The sequence below is a fragment of the Antechinus flavipes genome, chromosome 1 (genome assembly GCF_016432865.1).
Source record: "Antechinus flavipes isolate AdamAnt ecotype Samford, QLD, Australia chromosome 1, AdamAnt_v2, whole genome shotgun sequence".
Lineage (NCBI taxonomy): Eukaryota > Metazoa > Chordata > Mammalia > Dasyuromorphia > Dasyuridae > Antechinus > Antechinus flavipes.
The window spans coordinates 692,120,596-692,141,046 of record NC_067398.1 but is presented as its reverse complement, the minus strand read 5'-3'; the positions used below and the strand labels follow the sequence as shown (position 1 = coordinate 692,141,046).

Below are 20,451 nucleotides of genomic sequence, written 5' to 3'. Positions count from 1 at the left end.
CCCTCCATTTGGAAGTTCTTGCACACATCAATAACTTACTGTCTCCCACCACAGCATCCCCCGCGATGGAGGACTGAAGAAAAAATCCAGCGGGGTGTGTGTGTAACTGAAGGGGGGGGAACCCTCCCTTTCAAGGCAGCCCCTGACTTCAGGATAAACTGGAAGTTTTTGCAAACATCAATAGCTTCCGTCTCCCACCCCAGCAACCCCGGGCGCTGGGGGATTCCGGACAAGAGTCAGTCTGAATGACCCCCGATCCCCTGAATGGCCCCACTGCTCCTCCCCCTCCCTCTGACCACTCCCTCAGGTAGTTAATTTAATAAATGACACAAAACAAAATGATAGCAGGTTTAGAAAATAAAGTTTGTTGGGATCTTCAAAATTTGGAATAAAATATAACAAAAAATATGAACACACATTAGGGTCAAGGTGACATGAAGAGTAATGTCAATCTTATTTAGTTCCTTTTGACATATACATATATCTGCATTGTTGTCAATGCTGCCTGTGAAAGGTTTGTCCGTGGAATTACGATAGTCTCCGCTACGTATGACTGTTACATACGGGAGGTACTGAAGACTCGGAAGGAGGGGGGGATCATACGTAAGGTGATACATGTCGTTCCAGCTCTATAATTAGGTGTGTCACTATTTGGGGGCGTTAATATCACGTGATGACGCGGCCCGTGCTCTTGTCCACGTGTGCGCTTTGATTAAACGGTGGAGGGGCAGAAGCAAGCATTCGGATACACGGGGGTTCGGCCGCGGCGGCTGGTGAATACATGTTCTGCATTAGGAACGCGATCCCTACTTCGGCTGGGGGAGGGGAGGGGGAGGAGGAAGAGGAAGAGGAGGGGAAGAATCGGACAGGTCTGAAAAAATTTTTTTGGCATGCATGGGACTTAAAAAAAAAGTGGTAGACGAATTTGTGTTTCCTAGGAGTGATCACAGTGCATGAACAGCAATGGAATATCGGGTCTCATCGGATTGTCTTAAACAGTTCTATCGGTCCCTGAGTGCTTCCTAACAACTTTGCTTCCGTTAACCTGATCCACCGCCAGCGTCTCCACCTCGGGGGGCGCCGGGCCGGGCGGCACGTGATGGATGCGGTGCGCCACGCCGACGTGCGCCTTGTGCGGCTTTTCCCGGGCGGGGCTGTGCTGGTCCCCCGCCGTGCGCTCCGAGGCGATGGGCGGGATGACGAGGGGCCTTTCTTTGATGAGGTGCACCTCGGCCGACTCGCGGGCCAGCAGGAACGGCGTGGGGTCCGGCATGGCGTCCACCGGCTCGCGCAGCAGCAGCTTGCGGCTCTCCGAGCCCAGTCTGTACACCTCCTCGAAGTCGGGGTTCAGCGGCGCCGACAGGCTCTTCTTCATGCGGCGCCGCGGCGTCTCGGGCAGCTTCTCCTTGGGGGGCGCCGGCTTGTAGGCGGCGGCGGCGGCGGCGGGGCCCGAGGCGGCGGCGGGGCCGGCGGCGCCCGCCTCGGCCGGGCCCAGCAGCAGCTTCTTCTTGGTGGCGTGCAGCTGCGACGTGAGGTAGGCGATGGTGCCGGCGCGCTGCTCCAGCTCGGCCGACAGCACGCTCAGCTTGTGGCTCTTCAGCTTCAGCTCCTCCAGGTACTTCTTCTCCCGCTCCTTCACCGTGGTCTCCAGCACCGCGATCAGCGCGTTCTTCTGCTCCAGCTCCTGCAGCAGCGCCTGGTTCTCCGCCTCCTTCGCCTTCAGCTCAGCCTCCAGGTCTTCGCATCTCCGCTTCAGCTCGCTGCTCCGGGAACTTCCGTCTCCTGCAATCGCAAGCGCCGAGTGAGGGGGCGGGGCGCGAGGGGGCGGGGCCCTCGCCCGCCGCCCCCGCTCCCTCCTCCCTCCCCGCGCCTCTCGGCTTCTCTCCTTCCCTCCCTGTGGTCCCTCGGTCTCCTGTCTCTGCCTCTCTTCTTCCCTCCCTCCCATCCGCTATCCCTTCCCTCCGTCTGCCTTTCTCCTTCCCTCTCACTCTTTACCTCTGCCTTCCTCTCTCCATCCCTCCGTCTGCCCCTCTCCCGCCTCTCTCCTTCCTCCATCTGTCCGTACATCTGTCTTTCTCCTCCCCCCGCATGTCCCCTCTGCCGTCCTCTCTCCGTCCTTCTATCCACGCATCTCCTCTGCCTCTAACTCCCTGTCTCTCTTTTCGCGTCTCTCCCAGGGCATCTGCCCCTCTCCCCAGCTCCCTTCTCCACCTCTTCCGTCTCTCTCCCCCTCTGTCTCCCTCTCGTCTGTCTGTCTCTTCCTCCCTTTCTCTGCCCCCTCCAGCACTGTCCCTCTGCCAATCAGGAATCATTACCGATCCACCTCTTTAGGGTGATAAACATTAAGGACTAATAGCAAAGGAAAGGGAAGGGGCGCCGAGATGGGGAGCAGGAAACATGACTTCTGTCCTGGCCCTGCAGCCTGGCTCTTATAAACTCTCTTCTATCTTTAACCTTCGAGCTCCTTCATCTTTAAAATGATGGGGCTGGAGGGCGGACTGTGGATGAGATGATCACTGAGGCCTCCCGTAAGTCAACATTCGTTGTGTGCTGGGCCTGGAGTCAGGAAGACCCGAGTTCAAAATGGCCTCAGACACTTGCTGGCTCCGTGACCCTGCTCAAGTCATTCCACCTGTGCAGCTGGAAACTGTAATAGCACCTACCTTCCAGGGGCGGTGTGACCCTACATTCGCTTAGCACAGCGCCTGGCACATAGACAATGGTGTATAAATGTTGGCTGTTATTATTACTATTACTATTCTGTGTCATTGGAGGCATTCCATAAGCACCGGAAATACACTTTTATATATGGAGATATGCTAAATTGCATCTGTTCACGCCAATTAAGTTGGGATTTAATTTTGACCAAATTAACCTCTTTTCATTTTCTTAAAACAAATCAATGAAATAATTATTTGCCTGTAAGGCACTCCTTTGAAAGGTGAAGCTTTTGTTTTTCATAATAATGATTTTTTTAAAAAAAAAAAAGCCTCCAAAATATAACGAATCCCCAAACCCAAAGCCTGTTGCTGCCCAGGTAATTAGGAGAGAACCACAGTAAGCAGGACCTCAGCCCATGCGCTCCCAGCCTCCTCTGCTTCTCATTTCTTTACCTGGCTGCATCAATGGGTCTCTTTGCTGGTCTGGTGGTCTCTCAGGAGATTGAAAGGCCATCCCCTCCCCACCTCCAGGGACACACACGTTTTGGGGTCACTTGCCTTCTGTCATTCCCCCAGCCTCCTGGGCTTGCTTTCTTTCCCTCCATCTCTCCCTCCATAGTGGAACCTTCCCTCCTATCTATAAACATGTGTGTTTTTCCACAGATTTCAGAGCTAACACGATTGCCCTCCTACCTGAAATAACTGAATCTGCCATGACAGAGAGAGAAACTGCTATGGAGCTCCTCCCTCCATGAGCCTGGACCTCAGCTTGAGCTGTGATTCCCCAACTGCCTCAAATCACCCCAGGAGTTCTGAGTTCTCTGCAGTTTTGGAGGCCCTGAAACTCCACTAGTCAGATTTCTGTCCTCAATCTTCTTTCCACAAGGGCCTGTTGGGAAACAAGCCTCATATAATTCTGCCTTTTATGCATGAAATGGAAGCTTAATGTATCTCGGCTTCTATGCCCTACCTATGGCTCCTCCTGGAATTTTCCAACCAGGCTAATTCAGGCACCAGCCAAACAATGAGGAATCTGGCCCTAGTCCATCCTTCCTCTCTAGGGCTCTGGAACAGTCTGAGTCATCCCCTCCTGAGCAGGTTGTCCCCATCTTCTCCCTGAGCCTGTCTCCCCTGCTGCAGCACCTGCGAGATGCCTAATCCCATCTCCAGGACCAGCGCCGTACTTAGAATGACGCTTGCTTTGCTGCTTCCTCTCTGCTCCTTGAAAATCCACCCTTGGTTACACAGACTGGCTGCTCTCTTTAGGGTTTTGTGGGCGCTGTCGAAGGAAGGGCCGGGGACAATTTATTCTCTGGACAGTTGGTCTCTGGAGCTGGTCATTAGCAATGCTCTTTTGCCCAGTGACCAACCCTCTAAAAGTGGCTCAGAAAATCTGGCCAAAAACTAGACGAGGGAAGCAGCCCCTTGAACAAAGTCCTCCCCTTATACCCTGCGAGGCCCTCTCTAACCTCAACTGGCGGCTCCTATTGGTCTTGGAGCCCAGGAAAAGCTTTCAAACATTAGACACACGGTATTCTTCACAGGATTCTTAGAAGACTAGAGAAATCTGCCATCTTTCCCCCTCCCCTCCTGGTCCTGAGGAACCAGTCCCAGGAAGAAAGCTCCATGACCTGGGGCTCTTCAGAGGGAGTAAGAAAGTGTCCCCCCCTCCCCAAGAAAAGTCCCGCTAAAGGGATGGCTTCTCATAGTTTGTTTCTAAAGCCTGATCACCAGGACTTAGTTTCTCAGTGTGCAGTCTCTGGTCTTTGAGGATTATGGGACACAGTATCAGTGTGAGGCTCAGTGTGACAATAGGGGTCGTGCAGGGGGGAACCTGAAGAGCTTTCTCTGGGGATGCTCCCGTAGTCAGACTCTTACTGCCGATTAATCTGTGTCTTTTTCTGAACCTTGCCTGGGGAACAAAAGGCTGGTGAGGCTGTAATGTGATTAAGTGGAAAAATGAGTACTTGGTGATGCACTGGAAATGAATGGAAATGAGCCGTGTTTTAGAAGAAATCAGATCGGCTCCTAAATGATGTCAGAAAAATAAATCATCTTGAACAGAATGTATATTCTGTAATGATTTTTTTTTTAGCATTAAACCATTTAGCTTTGAAGAATGGACTGTTTGGCACAATTGATTCTGGCTCCTGGAGGGTCCCGACCCATTTGGACATGATATGCATGAGCCGGGACCTTCGTGGGCAGCTTTTCCAGGTTTGGCCAAAGATTGGGGTGAGCACCCTTAAATCATCAAGAACCAAAGGATCTGCCCAGAGATGGACTAACTGAAATTTTGGGGAAAACTCGGCTCTAGGGCATAGGAGTGGTGTAGATGTCCTGCCTGCCAGGGTGGCGGGTCCCGTATGGGATATTTGCTAACAGTATCTGTGCATCTCTCGGGGGTGCATCTCACTGAGCTCTCCCTGGACACCTAAGCTGAGGATACCCCCCTCGAGGCAGTGAGGGCAGCATGGGGGAATGAGCAATGGGCTTTATTTGGAGGACCTCAGTATACAGCCCCACTCTGTTACTTCCTATGTGACCTTGGGCAAGTCATTTACTCTTTGGTGCCTCAGTTTCCCCTATGAATGAGGGGGCTGGAGGAGCTGATCTCCTAGAAGCCTTCCAACACTAAATGACTGGACGGAGAGGATTGGCCACATGAAGCAAACTGGGAAAGAAAGAAGTCTGAACAATAGATGTCGCTATTCCACTAATAAAACCACCATCATTCAGGGCTCTTACCTGCCTGCTCCGAATTTTTCAGTGTCAGCTCATATGTTAAATCTAAAAAAAAAAGAGAAAAGCTGTAGGTTATTTGGGGATTGTCATTGGCAGCGGCAACTATCTATTCCAGGAAACACTCTCGTGAGCCAGCCCTTCCGGGAAGGCCCTCCTCCGTGAGGAATGACTCCGCTACCAGAGTGCTCAGGGCGCTGGGCCTGGACTCAGGAGGACCTAAGATCAAATGTGGTTTTAGACACTCACTGGCTGGGTGATCTTGGGCAAGTCACTTCACTCTTTGTCTCAGTTTCCTCACCTGGAAAATGAGCTGGAGAAGGAAATGGCAAACCACTCCATTATCTTTGCAAAAAGAAAAAAAACCAAACCCCCACCCAAAAACAAAACACAAAACAGAAAAACACCTCCCCAAAACCAAACAAACAAAAAAACAAAAAACGAGGTCAGAAAGACCCCCAAACACCAATACCAATGAGCTCATCCAGGTGGGAGGATGCTAAAAGGTGGGAGCTTTGAAAAGCTCTCTCCCACCCCAAGAAGAATAGGATACCAGATTCATTTTTCATCTCTTTATATGTCCTGGCTGCCCAGAGAACTGATTTCTACACCCTGCCCTATTTATAATTGTAATTATGGGATTGAAAGAAGATGTATAACAGGATAGGATCACAGTTATAATGGGGTCTTAACCCTTTAACATTAACTGGGAGCGGGTGGTAAAATGGACTAAGCAAGGTCACACTCCCCCTTATCTGGTGGCCCCAAATAAACACTTGACAAATGCTTTTTTCCTTAATTTATGACTAACAGCTAGAGCTTGGGGCTGTCGGGCCGACTGACAAGGCAGTGGGATGCCCCTTCCCCTGCATCCCCAGGATCCTGGGCTCATTTGGCAGAGGGCCCCTGCAAGGCACAGAGCCCGGATGCCCAGGCCAGGCTACCTGTGCAATGTTGCTGCAGGCGTCTTATCTCAGCGTGCAGGCCCTTCAGGGTGTTGGCGTGTTCCCGTTGAAGGAACAACAGGTTCTTCTGGGCACTGTGCAACTGGTTCTCCAGGTTTGAGGCTGCCATGCTGACATCCAGATGACCTGCAATCGAACACCCACGTTGGTCAGAGCAGCACCGGCTAAGCCACGGAAACAGGAAGCTTCACAAGGACCCCCGGATAGGCCTTAGGCAGGGGGAGGAAATGGGGGGGAGAATTACCTGCAAACATGGACTCTGCGTGCACAGCTAGGGCAGTGAGAAGCATCCAAAGCAAACGGGGAGCTCGGAAGGAGTCCCTCTTTTCAAGAGCTGAGAAAGTCAAGTTCTAGAGCTGTATAGTTTGGTAAAATGGGGGAACACAGCCTCCCTCTCAGGGGATTGCAGGAAGGAGGAGTGCAGCAAGACAGGGAGTAAATGGTCATAAAGAAAGACAATGACTGGCTGGCTTTCCGAGCAAAACCAGCCTCAGGGAACTATTTCTACTCTGACAAGGCTGCCCCAAAGTATTCTGGACCTGGTCCCCCTCGGAAGATTTAAGAGGAATCAATCACCCGGAGGCTGCCGGCTCCTCAGGCGCTGAAGCCCCGCCGGAGGCTGCTGGAGCCCCCCACGCGCATCAGGAAGGGAGGCCGGAAGGCCACGTCTCCGACCCCGCTCCATCTCCAGCCAGGGGGGATTTAACAAATCAGCTCAAGGCCATCATTTCTGTGCCTGTTGCTATGGAATAGATGTCAGAGCTCCCCAAACCGGGCGTGAAGCTTTCTGATTGTTGGATACTTGTTACCACGGGAACAGCTACTTTCAGGCTCAAGGGAGGAAAGTCAAAGAATCAAGGGGAACATTTTGTTCCCATCCCAGAAAGGTAAAGCTTGGCCCCTTTGGGGTGAAGAGCCTTCTTTCACAATCAGTCCTCAGGCAGAAAGGGCCCGGATGGGCAATGACGGAACCACATGCCACCTGAAGCCCCCGTTTACAGGAGGGATGCTGCTGCCTTGCAGCTGGGGAAGAGTTCATTTTCCCTTGGAGTTAAGGTCATGGTGACCACAAGGTTCCGCTGCCGGGCCCAGGCTACTCGGAAGGGAGCTGTTGGCTGACATCACGGGGCTTCTTGGCCAATCAGCCCCCTGCATTGCCTTGGCTGCGGCTGAGCTTTCTAGCAGATAAGAGCTTTATTCCATCATCCCATTTCCTAAGTGCTCACTTATTGATTGACAAAGGACCAAGTGAGATAAGAGACCCTTACTCAAGTACTCCGGCCTTTTGTTAATTGAGCTTTTACTGCTTAAAAATGGACACTATTACCTATTAACGAATGTTGAAATCTCTGAGCTGGGTGGAATGGGCAACTACATTGAAGCGTAATGAATTTATCAAGGCCTTTATTGGTTTAAAAAAGTGATGTCAGAACCTCATTTTCCAGCACAGCTGAAGGCCCCTTTGCTCAGCTCTGCTTTCTTACAATCACTCACAATTGACATTGGAATTGTTCCCCCAAATGGAAGTGCCTCTGAATATCTAACTTCTGCTCAGCTCCTTAGGTCCACAGTTGACCAAAATAAACTGTTCACAAGAAGTTGACTGTAAGAGCAGAAACAATGGATATTCGAGGTCACACCCCAAGGAAAGCTGCTTTATTTGGCTGAAAATAGAGCACTTCTGAAAGGGACTTGTTAAAAAAAAAAATTACTATAAAAGCCAAGGTCTTAATAAAATGAAGCTCTAGATGCTGAGTCCACAGCTACATGACCCACAGTGCTCTAAGTAGTCCTGGGGTTCTGAGCAGCCAGGACAACTCGCCTTGAGTTTTTCTTTTTGGCTAAGGCAATGGGGGTTAAGTGACTTGGTCAGGGGCACAAAGCTAGGAACTATTAACTGAGGCTGGATTTGAACTCAGATCCTCCTATCCTCAGGGCGGGTTCTGTATCCACTGAACCCTCTAGTTGCTCCTTAGGGTTGATTTTAAGAGGGGGAACCACATGAGGCAATCTAGGTCATCCATGAGCCCAGTTTTTCTAATGTCACAAAATGCCACCCATTGGTTCTTTCTCACCCACTTGTCTTCAGTTTCTCACAGCTCCTCCATGTATAACTTAGCCAATGTCCCTAGGCTTTCTTTTAGGTCTTAACATTTTATGGAGCTGTCCATCCGTTCATTGATCAATGAATCAAATGTTGTTTGACTCTCCGTCCCAAGCGGCCCCCCTCTTTTCCTGGTGACTTCTCCTAGGCAGAGCTCTAGACCATTTCTGCCCATCGTGATTTCTCCACTGGGGAGCCTGAAATTTTGATGCTTCAGAAACTGTGACAGTCTGTGAGTTTCCTCCCTGTTAGAATGGACTGGGGGCTGGGGGTGGGTGGAGGTGGGATGGGCGAAGGTATGAGGAAGAGAAGGCTGGACTTCAAGGCCTTGGAGATTCCTTCTAACTCTCAATCAACATTTCTGGCAAAAATTGTAATACTGGGAATTTACACCAATAAAATCACACATCTAGACAAAGGGCCATGTGGAACCTTTCTGGAACATATTGATTACATTAAATCAGGCATGTCTGTACTTGAAAACAAAACCTTACTTCGATAATTTGTTGATGACAGTCAAGGAGGTGAGCTACAGACACACATGCACAGACAAATGGAAAAAAATCCTGTCGGGCCTCAGTACCAGCCTTAGCCTTTCCAGGACATGACATTAAATCTAATTTAGATTGAAAATACATATTATGCATTCGTTTCCATTCTGACTGTCCTGAAAGGCACCTGTGTTCTATTGTGGTTACTCTTGGGAAATATTGTGACAATGAAATACACCCTGGAAGTTGTGTAGCCAGAACCAATCTAGATTAAAAGAAATACAAAGAAAGAAAAAATAAATTAAAAAAACCCAGGAAGACAAAGAATGTGTGACCTTGTGAGCTGGGGGTACCATAGTACCTGTAGAGCTGGGCCTGACATCAGGAAGACCTGAATTCAGATCTAGCCTCAGACGCGTTCTCGCTGTGAGACCCTAGCCAAGTCATTTCATGTCTGCTTGTTTTAGTTATTTCCTCTGTAAAATGAGGATCACAGCAGCATGTTCCTCTCAGGATTGTTGTGAGGATCAAAGGAGATAATAATCTGAAAGAGCTCTGCACAGGGCCCGGCACAATAAGGACTTATATAAATGTTGAGGTTGAGAGGCAAGTATTCCTTTAATGGTTCAGTTGTGTGATCTCCATCCCTCTCTTTCACCACGTCCCCTATTATATTTCCGGGTGAAAGTACCTAATGGAAATGCCCAGCCCTAATGTTCACAGGGACTGTTTGGGTCCGACCTGTGGCAGAGCCTCTGAGCTCCTACTGTTCTGACCGGCCACAGTCAGACACACTGTCACTTGGTTCTAACACAGTGATGTCATTTTGGTTCTCTTTGAGAAGGAAGGACATCAACCAACCAACTACACTGTAGCTGGGCAGCCTGTGTATGGAGGGGTACCCCGGGAGCAAGTCATGGGAAACCATGCCCAGGTCCCAGCACTGGCCATCCAGAGAGAGGCACTGAAGCGAGTGGACAGAAGGTCTGGCCTTGGAGTCAGAGAGCGCTGCTTTAAATCTTGCTTCTGACACTTATTCGTTGCCAAACTCTGGGCAAATTATTCAACTCTGGGACTACAGACTGCAGATAAGAAGGTGAACTGTAGTAGCAGAGGGACTTTCGATACTGGGAGCGTTTCCTATAATAATAATGAAATCCCAAAAAGCCTAAAAAAGACCAACAAATCCCATCTAGAATGCTTTCATCGTTTGACCTCCAGGAATAGCAACAGAACTGACTTCCAGAGGAGGCGTCACAGCTACAATTCAATGTAGGAAAAACACGCTCTACTCAGATTCTTATCAAGGGACAATAAAGATATGGATTTAGCTATATAATTAGAGCAGCCATTAGACAGTGCGCTATAAATATATGAGATCTAACTGAGAAATAGGGATGACTGTAAAGACATCCAGAACAGCTCATGAGGTATCTGTGACATCTTCTGAATAAGGGACACGAAGTGGCCTTTTTCATCCATTTGCCAGAATGTGGTGGGCGTGGAGCCAGGTCAGCAATCACAGAAGAGTAACATCTTGGGGGCGCTGTGTCTACGTGGTGAATGTGGCCCTTGGAAGGGGCTGCTGAGATGGCAACACAGCACACACAGAAAACCTGGCTCAATCCAAACTGTAGCTTTGGTCTTGAGTCACTGCAGGTTTGGGTGAAAGCTTGGCAGGGAGCCAACTGCAAGTCTCTTCCCACCAAGAACAAACAGTTTGTTTGCAGCTCAAAGCCAACACATAGGTCAGGGACCTGGTTCTGGAAGCTTTTCTGGGCTGGGGAGGGGTCATACCCAGGGTAGGACCATCAGGGGCTTCTCCCCCTCGGCTGTTGAGGACAGGACAAGTCTTTGTCCAACAAATGGCATCTGTTCTCTTCTGTCACAGGTCAACTTTGCACCTAAGTCAGCTGTGTCCCAGCACCTCAGAGGGGTGACATGTCTTTTCCTGTTCTGTCTCTGAGTCTCTACTAGGAGGGTTCCCCTTTCAAATGGGAGAGCAGTCAGAGGGAACCTTGTGCTTTTGGCAGTATCTTCTAAATCCTTCCTTCCCCGTCAGGCCTATGCGTGCACACATCACGCATCCATGAGATTTCCATATAAAGTCAGACCACAGTTTCTCTATTCCTTTACCCAGGGTTCTTGTTCAGCTTTCATATCTTAGAACAGAAATGTTCAAACTCTTTGGTCTTAGGACCTGTTTATTCTCTTAAAAATTGGATTGTTTTTGTTGAGATTTACCATGTTAGAAATGAAAATCTGTTCGAGTTATATGAAAAGTTTTGATCTGTAGTTCTCATGAGAATTTCTGTCATAAATTGTAAGAATCTAGCGAGAACCATGCTGTGAGACAGGGAGTTCTTTGTCTACTTGGTTGGTGTAACAAACCAAGTGCTTGCAAAGTAACAAAATGTTATAATCATTATGTTATAGTCAAGATGTAGTGTGTCTTAAGGTAGCTGATCAGACCAATATGAGCTGGGAATGCTCTATTACACATCGGGCACAAATAGTCCACAGGAAGTCACTAACTTTGCGTATCTTCTGTTTCTTTTGGGCTAATTCAATTTGTCTTTGCTCATAGAGCACAGAACCTTTTCTGATGAGGGCACGACATGCCAGGAGGTCCTGTGCCAGCGGCTCCCATGTCAATTCATTCTAGAATTCTTTTCAGAGAGGCCTTCAGAGAAGTCGCTTTTCTGGGACCACCTTGTGATCGCGTGCCCTGTGTGAGTTCTTCATAAAAGTCTTCAAGCAAGCATACATGTGTCGTTTGAGTAACATGGTTGTGCCCTCGGCAGAAGAGCTGGAACGCCTGGCAGTTTAGTTTGAGAAAGGACCTCAGCATCTGATCTTCAGCATCTTCCTGAGACAATTCAAATGGAAGCCATTCAGTTTCCTGGCATGGTGCTGGCAGATTGTCCAGGTTTCACAGACACACAAGAAGGTCAGCACAACAGCTCTGTGGGCCTTCAGTTTGGTAATCAGTCTAATATCTCTTCTCTCCCACATTTTCCTTTGGAGCCTCCCAAACCCTGAGCTAGCTCTGGCAATGCTCGTGTCAATCTCATTATCAATGTGTGCATCCCTGGAAAATATCTTGCCAAAAGAACTTATCCCCAGCATTTAAAATTTCTCCATTTGCTGTAACCCAGGGTTCCACATATGGATGGTATGATGCTGGCTGGAGCCCCTGTGTTTTCTTAGTGTTAATTGTTAAGCCAAAATTAGCAGCAGAGAATCGATCATATTTTGTTGCATCTTAGCTTCAGAGGCTGCACTGAGCCAGGGGTCCTCAGACTTTTTAAACAGGGGGCCAGTTCACTGTCCCTCAGACTGTTGGAGGGCTGGCCTATAGGAAAAACAAAAACTTTGTTTTGTGGGCCTTTAAAATAAAGAAACTTCATAGCCCTGGGTGAGGGGGATAATCGTCCTCAGCTGCCGCATCTGGCCTGAGGGCCGTAGTTTGAGGACCCCTGGAGTACACAGTCATCTGTGAACAACAAGTTGACATCAATCCCTCCCTAGCGGAAGTTCCAACTGAAAAAGGTTTTGAATGACATTAGGGCTTCTTCACTATGAATCACTCCTTGGTGCTGGTTCTACTCTGGATGAGGTTGGGGGTGGTCCCACTGCTCATACAAGAGCTGACTGAAATTTTCCAGATTATATGTCAAGAACAGGTTATCCCCCAGGAGTTCAAGGACGCCTTCACTGTCCATCTCTATAAAGGTTAAAGGGAATACAATGTCCTGTGACAATCACAGGCAAGGTCACTATCACAATTACTGGCAATATTTTTGCTGAAGTCTTCCTAAATAGACTTCATCTGGAAGTTGATCACCCACTTCAGGAAGGGCCGAGGAACAGTCGATTTGGTGTTTGCTGCCCAACAACTCTGTCTAGTACTTAGCAGAGGGCCAGGCAAATTCACAATGATTGAACCAAAAAAGCCCCCTCCAGTTTCAGCTATTAAGGCAAAAACTCACCATTTAACAAGTACTCCTGGGAAAACTACAGAGCAGTCTGGTAGAAATTAGGCACAGACCAACAACTCATACCATATACCAAGATAAGGTCAAAATGGGTGCATGATTTAGACATGATGAGTGATATAAGCAGATAAGCAGAGTACGGAAGAAATTATTTGTCAGGTTTGTGGACAGGGAAAGAGTTCATGAACAATCAAGAGATAAAGAGGTTCATGGGGGGGGGTAAAATGAATGATTTGGGGGGATATAATGAATAATTTTGATTATATTAAAAAGGTTGTATGTAAACAAAACAACTATAATTAAATAGAAGAGAAATAGAAAACTAGGGAAAATATTTGTAGCAAGCTTCTATAATAAAAGTTTCATTTCTAAGATTCATAGGGAATGAAATAAAATTTACAAAAATAAATTATAAAAATAAAAACCATTCTTCAATTGATAAATGGTCAATAGGCAGTTTTCAGAGGAAGAAATCCAAGCTATCAATAACCATATGAAAAATGCTCTAAATAATTAGTAATTACAGAAATGTAAATTAAAATAACTGAGATATACCTCACTCTTTTTGGACATGAAAAACTGACACACACAAAAAAGAAAATGACAAGCATAGAAATGAGTACATAAATGCATTATTGGTGGAGCTGTGAACTGACTAATCCAACCATTCTGAAGAGTAATTTGGAACTGTCCCCCCCAAGAAACTCCCCCCAGTTATAAAACTATATAAACTCAGCAATACCACTACTAAGTCTATATCTCAAAGTGATCAAAGAAAAAAGAAAATGAACCCATCTGCACAAAAATATTTATAGCAGCTCTTTTTGTAGTGGCAAAGAACTGGAAATTGAAAGAATTTCATCAGTTGGGGAATGGCTGAACAAGAAATAGCATATGAATATGATGGAATGCTACTGTGCCTTAACAGATGATGGAGACAGTTTCAGAAAAACCTGGGAAGAGCTGTATGAACTGATGTAAGGGGAAATGAGCAGAACCAGGAGAACAATCTACACACAAAGGTAATATTGTAATGATGATCAATTGTGAAAGACTTCGTAACTGATCTTAATTCCAAAGCATTCACTATGAAAAATGCTATCTACTCCAGAGAGCGAGAGTACAAAGTACAGAGTACAGAAAGTACTCCCTTCTTCCTTCTCTTCCTCTTTTTCTCCCTTCCTCCCTTTTTCTGTCCCTCCTTCCTTCTCTTCCTCCCTCCCTTCCTTCCTTCTTTCCTTCTTTTCTTTCTTCTTTCCTTACTTCCCTACTTTCCTTTCTTTCTTTTTGTCATGGCCAATGCAGAAATATATTTTGCATGACTTCACATGAGTAACAGGTATTAGATTTCTTGCTTTCTCAATGGAAGGGGAGGGGATGAAGGAAGAGAATTCAGAATTTAAAATAAAACAGAATTAAAAAACAAAACAAAACAAAAACACCTTCTAGTTAATAGAAGCCCACGTCTTTTCTTAACTTTTATCTGTCCCATTCCCTCCTCCCCCAGTAATTAGTTAATTATCCTGAGATCAGTGGCCACCACATGAAGATAACTGAGAGAAAAAAATGCAGACTACAGAAAATTATAAATTTGAAAATTTAGCACATAATAAAAACAGGCATTTCTCTTTAAAAAAAAATGGTTGTTAAGAACTGCCCTTAGCTGAATTTTTTTCCTTATTCCTTATCCGGAAGATTAGAGACAAGTCAGATGTCTACTATGATTCCTTTTCAGATATTGGCCAGACTAATGACCTCGTGAAGTCTCATTACCAAATCCCTGAATTGGAAGGTGCATCAGAGACCAAGGAGGCCCAGAGCAGTTCCTTTCCCTTTGGAACAGCTCTAATTTGTCATCAAGTCCAAATCTGCCTCTGAGAGGTCCATCACCCTGCTCCCAGGTCAGCAGAGCTTCATTCAGTCAGAGACTTTAGTGATATTACTCTATACACACTTATCAGGAAAGAGTGACTTCCTAAGCTTCTTTCTTTCTATGGCCCTACTATAGGACCAGGCTCCTTAGAGTACCAGGCTTAAAAGGCTCCATCATTTTTGGGAAATTACTCTTAGTACATTCTGGTGCCAGTAATCTCTCAGGGCCAAATGGATAAGGCTTGAATTACGTCTATGATGCTGGTGTCTGGTCAGCTTGGTCCTTATCCTCCCTAGGGATCAGGAGATATGACCTATCCAAAGTCATAGTATAAATAGGGGTATGACCAGGGAACAAAATCCAGGACTCATTCTTGGCCCAATTCACCCCTTATATTTTCTCTACAATGAAACCCAAATAATGATTCAAAACCTTGTGTTTGGGGAACAGCTTTTCTCTGAAAATTTCAGGACTGCTTTTGTCTTCCAAAAGAGCAGAGCAAGATTCCTGGGAAGATGGAACACACATTTTAATCAGGAGTTTATGGCTTCTGGCTTCTCCTGGTCTTCAGACTTGTTCTAAATGGTCACTAACAGAAGAAATTATGATTTGAGCCCTGGAGGAACAAGGTGAAGAGGGCAAATCATTCTATTCTACATTGTAAAATCATATAACTCAAAATAATTCCATCAACTAAGGGAGTCCAAGTTCTTCGTACAACATTGTGAGGTTCACCAAACATAAAAACCTTTTGACATAGTTCCTGTAGGTATGATTATCCCTGTTTTATTAGGAAATTAAAGTTCAGAGAGCTTTAATAAAATAATTAGTAAAATAAGTATTTCAATAAATAAGTAAGTGGCTTGACCGTGGACACATAGCTAGTAAAGGTCGGAGGCAGGATCTCATCCCTGCCCTCTTTTCTGTGCAGCTTTATTTATAACCCAGGGTGCCTCTCACTAGATCTTCTTGTAAGGGGGTGGGATGGGGTGAGGAGGCCCTCCTCACTTAGGGGTTTATGTTCAGAATTCCTCCAAAGTAGCAGAAAAAAGAAAACTTCTCAGGGCCCACAGATTTTCCTGCTTATAGGCTGGCTTGGGCACAGCTATTGATACAACTATTCTCGCTTTTGTAAATGCTTACAAAGCGAAAGGCTGTTTCTCAGGAGCTGTCTGGGAAGCTGAGTCAGCTGCAAGATGATTCCTGAGGAAAAGATGGTCATTTCTGCTCATCCTCTGCTCATTCAGCCCTGAGCCTCTCTGTGAGAAAAGGTTCTGATAGGAGAATCTAAAACTCAGTTCTCAAGTGGGAGGAGTTGCTGTCAGACTCACACTAAAGCATCACTTTATCACGTTTTCCCTTGCTCAAGAATCACACTGGGGGTCTTGCTTTCAGTTTCCACATATGCTGCCGCCATTTAACCTTGTTTTCTCCTTTAGCAACACCTCAGCTAAGTGAAGCCCAAATGAAGAGAAGCCTCAATCCACCCTGTCCAAGGATCCATCGGAAAGTACGTTTGTAACACAAGCTTGAGGGGCAGTCTGGTGCCCTTGGAAGATGTTAGGGTTGGAGTCAGAGGCTGGGCTTAGGCTTGGCTCTGCCCCTTAATCACCACCAGACTTTGGGTAAATGACTTAATGGTTCCAGGTCTCAGCTTCCTCATCAGGAGATGAGTTGGGCTGGATGACCTCCATGGCTCCTCCCGACACTGAAATCTCTGATTAAATCTGCCCACTGGACATTGTGAAGGGCCTTCCTCAGGGATCTCAAATCCAGCATGTCCAAAACCGAATGATCTTGGTCTCACAACTCCTGCCTCTTCAAAGCTTCCATTTCCCCTTTCTCCAATCGCTGGTTTCTGACCTGGGGGGGCATCTGCCTCTTCCAACTCTTGCTTTTCCTGCACACATATTGAATCCATCAGCAAACCTTGTTTCTGCAGTCACTCCATCTTTTACACTGGGTTTCCCTCGTCACATGTACTGGCAGGTCACTCTCATCAAGTCCTCTCCCCCAACCCATCCTCCATGCGACAGTCAGAATCGTTTTCCTGAAACATTGTTCCAGCTGAACTCCCAATAAGCTCCTTTCTATTTCCTCTAGAATGGGGAATGGCTGCCCATTTCTTCTAGGATAAGGTACAAATCCTGGGTATATCCCAGGCCCATCCTACCTTTGCAGCCCTAGGACACCTTACTTGCCTTCCCCAGTCTAACAGCCAGTCATACCGGCATCCTGTGCCTTACACAAAGGGCTCCATGGACTCCCCCTGCACTGGTTCCCTGTGCTCTGCTCATTTGTGCCTCTTGGAAGCCTTGGTCTCATCTCCTGGTCCCTTCATTTACTAGTGTCTCCATTCTCATCCCCTTAATGTTCTCTTAATGTGTTTTGTACATGTTCTGGGCATATCTATTATTTTCTTGCTGTCTTCCCTCATTAGGATGTAAGTCCACTGAGGGCTTATTTCACTCTTGCCTTTCTATCTCTAGTCTATGGCAAAATACCTGACACACAGTAGGTGTATGATAAATATTTGATTGATTGGGCCCATCATGCTGCTTTCCTTGCTTATTCTACTTCTAGCCCAAGTTGATTTCCTTTTTTGGGTCAATTCCCACTGAACTGAGAGTGTTTACCCAGCCACTTAGTAATACTATTGTTTTTGCTACTGGTGCTGTTCAGTTGTGTTCAACACTTTTTGACCCAATTTGGGGTTTTCTTGGCAGAAATATTAGAGCAGTTTGCCATTTCCTTCTACAGCTCATTTTACAGATGAGAAAATTGAGACAAACAGGGTAAAGTAACTTGCATAGAATCTCATATTGTTTGAGGTCACATTTGAATTCAGGAAGATGATTCTTCTGACTTCAGACCTGGTACTCTATGCACTATTTTCTAGTTATTTCAGGAAATAGTTTCATCTTCCATTAAATAGCAGCATCCTTAAGGCAGAAGCCACCATGTCTTATGTTTCCCTTATATGCCAACACAGCACAATACTAGGCACATATAGGTATTAAAAATTTTGTTGAATGAATCACTATTGACTCAGTGTTTTGCCAAATCATTTTCTTCAAATTACCCACAAATAGCAAAATGGATGGATTTGAGTTTTATCTCTGTTTTCTTTTGTTTTTATTATTCTCTTCAGAAGACATTAATAAGAAAGGGAAGAATTGGATTTTTAAAAGTTGCAACATTATTTTATCAATGACCTATCTGCAAGAAGGATAAGAAATTCCAACTTTTAGAAACTGACTTGAGACAATAATATTTAAATGGGCTAGAATTTACTCATTCCATAGAAATCTAAAATATCTTGTCTACACTAATTCACAGCTACCATCTGAAAAGGTGATGATACTACTTTTTAAAATTCTAAAATTCTTTCTATCTCCGGCAGGCTTTGTGTTAAGCTAAAAGCTGGATCTGCTTTTGATTGCCTGATAATAAAATTTCTCACTTCTAAAAGTTTAAGACCCTTTTAACCAAAGTATTACATAGCTTTTATTCTGAGAAGCATTTTAGTCATATCTGACTCTTCCTGACCCCATTTGAGTTTTCTTGGCAGAAATACTGAAGGGGCTTGCCATTTCCTTTTCTGGCTCATATTACAGATGAGGAAACTGAGGCAAAGAGGGTGAAGTAACTTGCCCAGGGTCACAGAGCTAGTAAGTATCTGATGTCATATTTGAACTTGGGAAGATGGGTCTTCCTGACTTTATGCCCACCACTTTATCTACTATGTAACCCAGTTACCCTGAGCAGCTTCTGAGAAGCGTAGTCCTAGAACAAGTTGAACTTAAGTTTCTAACTGGTCCTACTTGAATGAAATTTGTACTGTTCTACTGGAGTTATTTCCAACTCAAATTTAGCAGACATTTGATTGTTTTATTCAAAAAGCCTTCAAATATTCATCAATAAGAAATGCTTCTTGGGAACCATAATATGCCAAACAGTGGATCCTATAGGACTCTATAGGAGAGAATATAGAGGAAAAGAGAGAGGATTCAAGATAGAGCCATAGGAGATGTCTGCATTTAGGGGAGGAAGAAAGAGGAGGAGCCAGAAATAGCAGTCAGATGGCTAAGGACACCTAGAATGATGATGTGATTATTAATGCTAAAATTGGCATGAAGAGCATGGAAGATGAGGATAGAAAAAAGGTCACCCATCCAGACATACCTTGAGTTACCAATGACTATGGGGACAGCATTTTAGCAGTGGTGGTGAAAGGAGGAACAAAAAATGGCCTCAAAGGCCCAGTTAGAAAGGTAGCAAAACAAATTTCCCTAAGTTCAATTGGGATGGTGAGCAGAAGATGTTCAGAAAAAAGGACTTTAGAATTCGGGATCATAGAGGTGGTTTAGTTTATGATTTTTGGAGGATTTTGATTCCAGGGTTATTTGAGGTCTTGGATGTGATCAGACCCCTGGATACTTGAAGTGGAATTAAGAGGAAATTACTATATTATATAGGTAGAGTTGGCAGATCTGCCCAATGAATGAAATCAGAAATATCTAGGCTAAGTTTTGGCAAAGCCAAATATAATATAGAATTGTGCTAAAATGGGAAGGTATGTTTTTTTTCCCCACGGTTGGAGAGATAAATGGATGAAATGTACTTGCTGTACATTAGAATGTTTATTACTGCCATGATATTACAATTCATCCAAACTCTTTGGTTCTGAAACCAAATGATGGCGCCCAAATATTCCAAGTATCTCAGAGGTACCTTTAAATTTTGCCATTAGGCTTGTTAGTATTCTTTTAGGGAAGAAAATATGAAATTAAATAAGCTCCCAAATATTCCAAGAGTCTCAGAGGTACCTTTAAATTATACCATTAGGCTTGTTAGTATTCTTTTAGAGAAGAAAATATAAAATTAAATAATTTGCTCACTCTCTTAACATTAGTAATAATAATATTAGCTAAAATGCATATGTAATTTTTTTCTGACTCATTTTAATAATATATTTTATTTTCCCCATTACATATTAAAACAAGTAAGAACATTTTTAAAAGTTTAGAGTTCCAAATTCTAGCTCTCCCTTCCTGTCCTACACTTTCCCTGAGATAGTAAACAATCAGATGTAGGTATACACATGCAATCATTTAAAACATTTCCATATTAGTCATTTTGCATAAGAAGACTTGAATAAGAGAAAAAGAATGAAAAAAAGAAAATGAAAAAGAGCATGCTTCAATGTGTATTCAAACATTATCAGTTCCTTCTCTGGAGGCAGATCCAGATGCTTCATCATCAGTTCTAAAGTTTGCAAAGCATTTTAGAAGTCATCTCATTTAATCCATACAACCATCCTTTTGACTTAGGTACTATTATCATTCCCATTTTAAAGAAGAAGAAACTGAGACCAAGAAAACTCAAGTGATTTGGCCTTGATTTAATTAAATAAAGAGACAAGTGGAACAAAGCTACTCAGATGGTGTCTTGAGGGAGATTAAAACTTACCTTTTACTTTGAAAGCATCTTTTAACACTTGAAAAATAGTTTTTTTTAAAAGCTAGAGGCTAATTAGGCCATCAATTCTCCAAGTTCCAAAGAACTGGCATCAGCCCTACATGTTATTAACACATGGAGATCCAAATTGGGAGATT

General features: G+C 45.1%; 1 protein-coding gene and 1 long non-coding RNA gene across 4 annotated transcripts in view; one reads left to right on the top strand and one right to left on the bottom strand.

Annotated features, from left to right (window-relative positions):
- Window positions 1-344: 344 nt before the first annotated feature.
- CCDC92 (coiled-coil domain containing 92) overlaps window positions 345-20,451 on the bottom strand; it is a 50,228-nt gene continuing 30,121 nt past the window's right edge. For all 3 annotated transcript variants that reach the window (XM_051972648.1, XM_051972650.1, XM_051972649.1), the window contains exons 2-4: window positions 6,347-6,493; window positions 5,409-5,450; window positions 345-1,782 (exon numbers count right to left, since the gene is read on the bottom strand). In XM_051972648.1, the coding sequence (XP_051828608.1) occupies window positions 992-1,782; window positions 5,409-5,450; window positions 6,347-6,476 (963 nt within the window). In that variant the 5' untranslated portion in view covers window positions 6,477-6,493 and the 3' untranslated portion in view covers window positions 345-991. The remainder of the gene's footprint in view (window positions 1,783-5,408; window positions 5,451-6,346; window positions 6,494-20,451) is intronic.
- On the top strand, window positions 1,517-4,726 carry LOC127545391 (uncharacterized). Its single transcript, XR_007949645.1, has 2 exons — window positions 1,517-1,615; window positions 3,324-4,726. It is a non-coding gene; the product is annotated as an uncharacterized LOC127545391 (long non-coding RNA).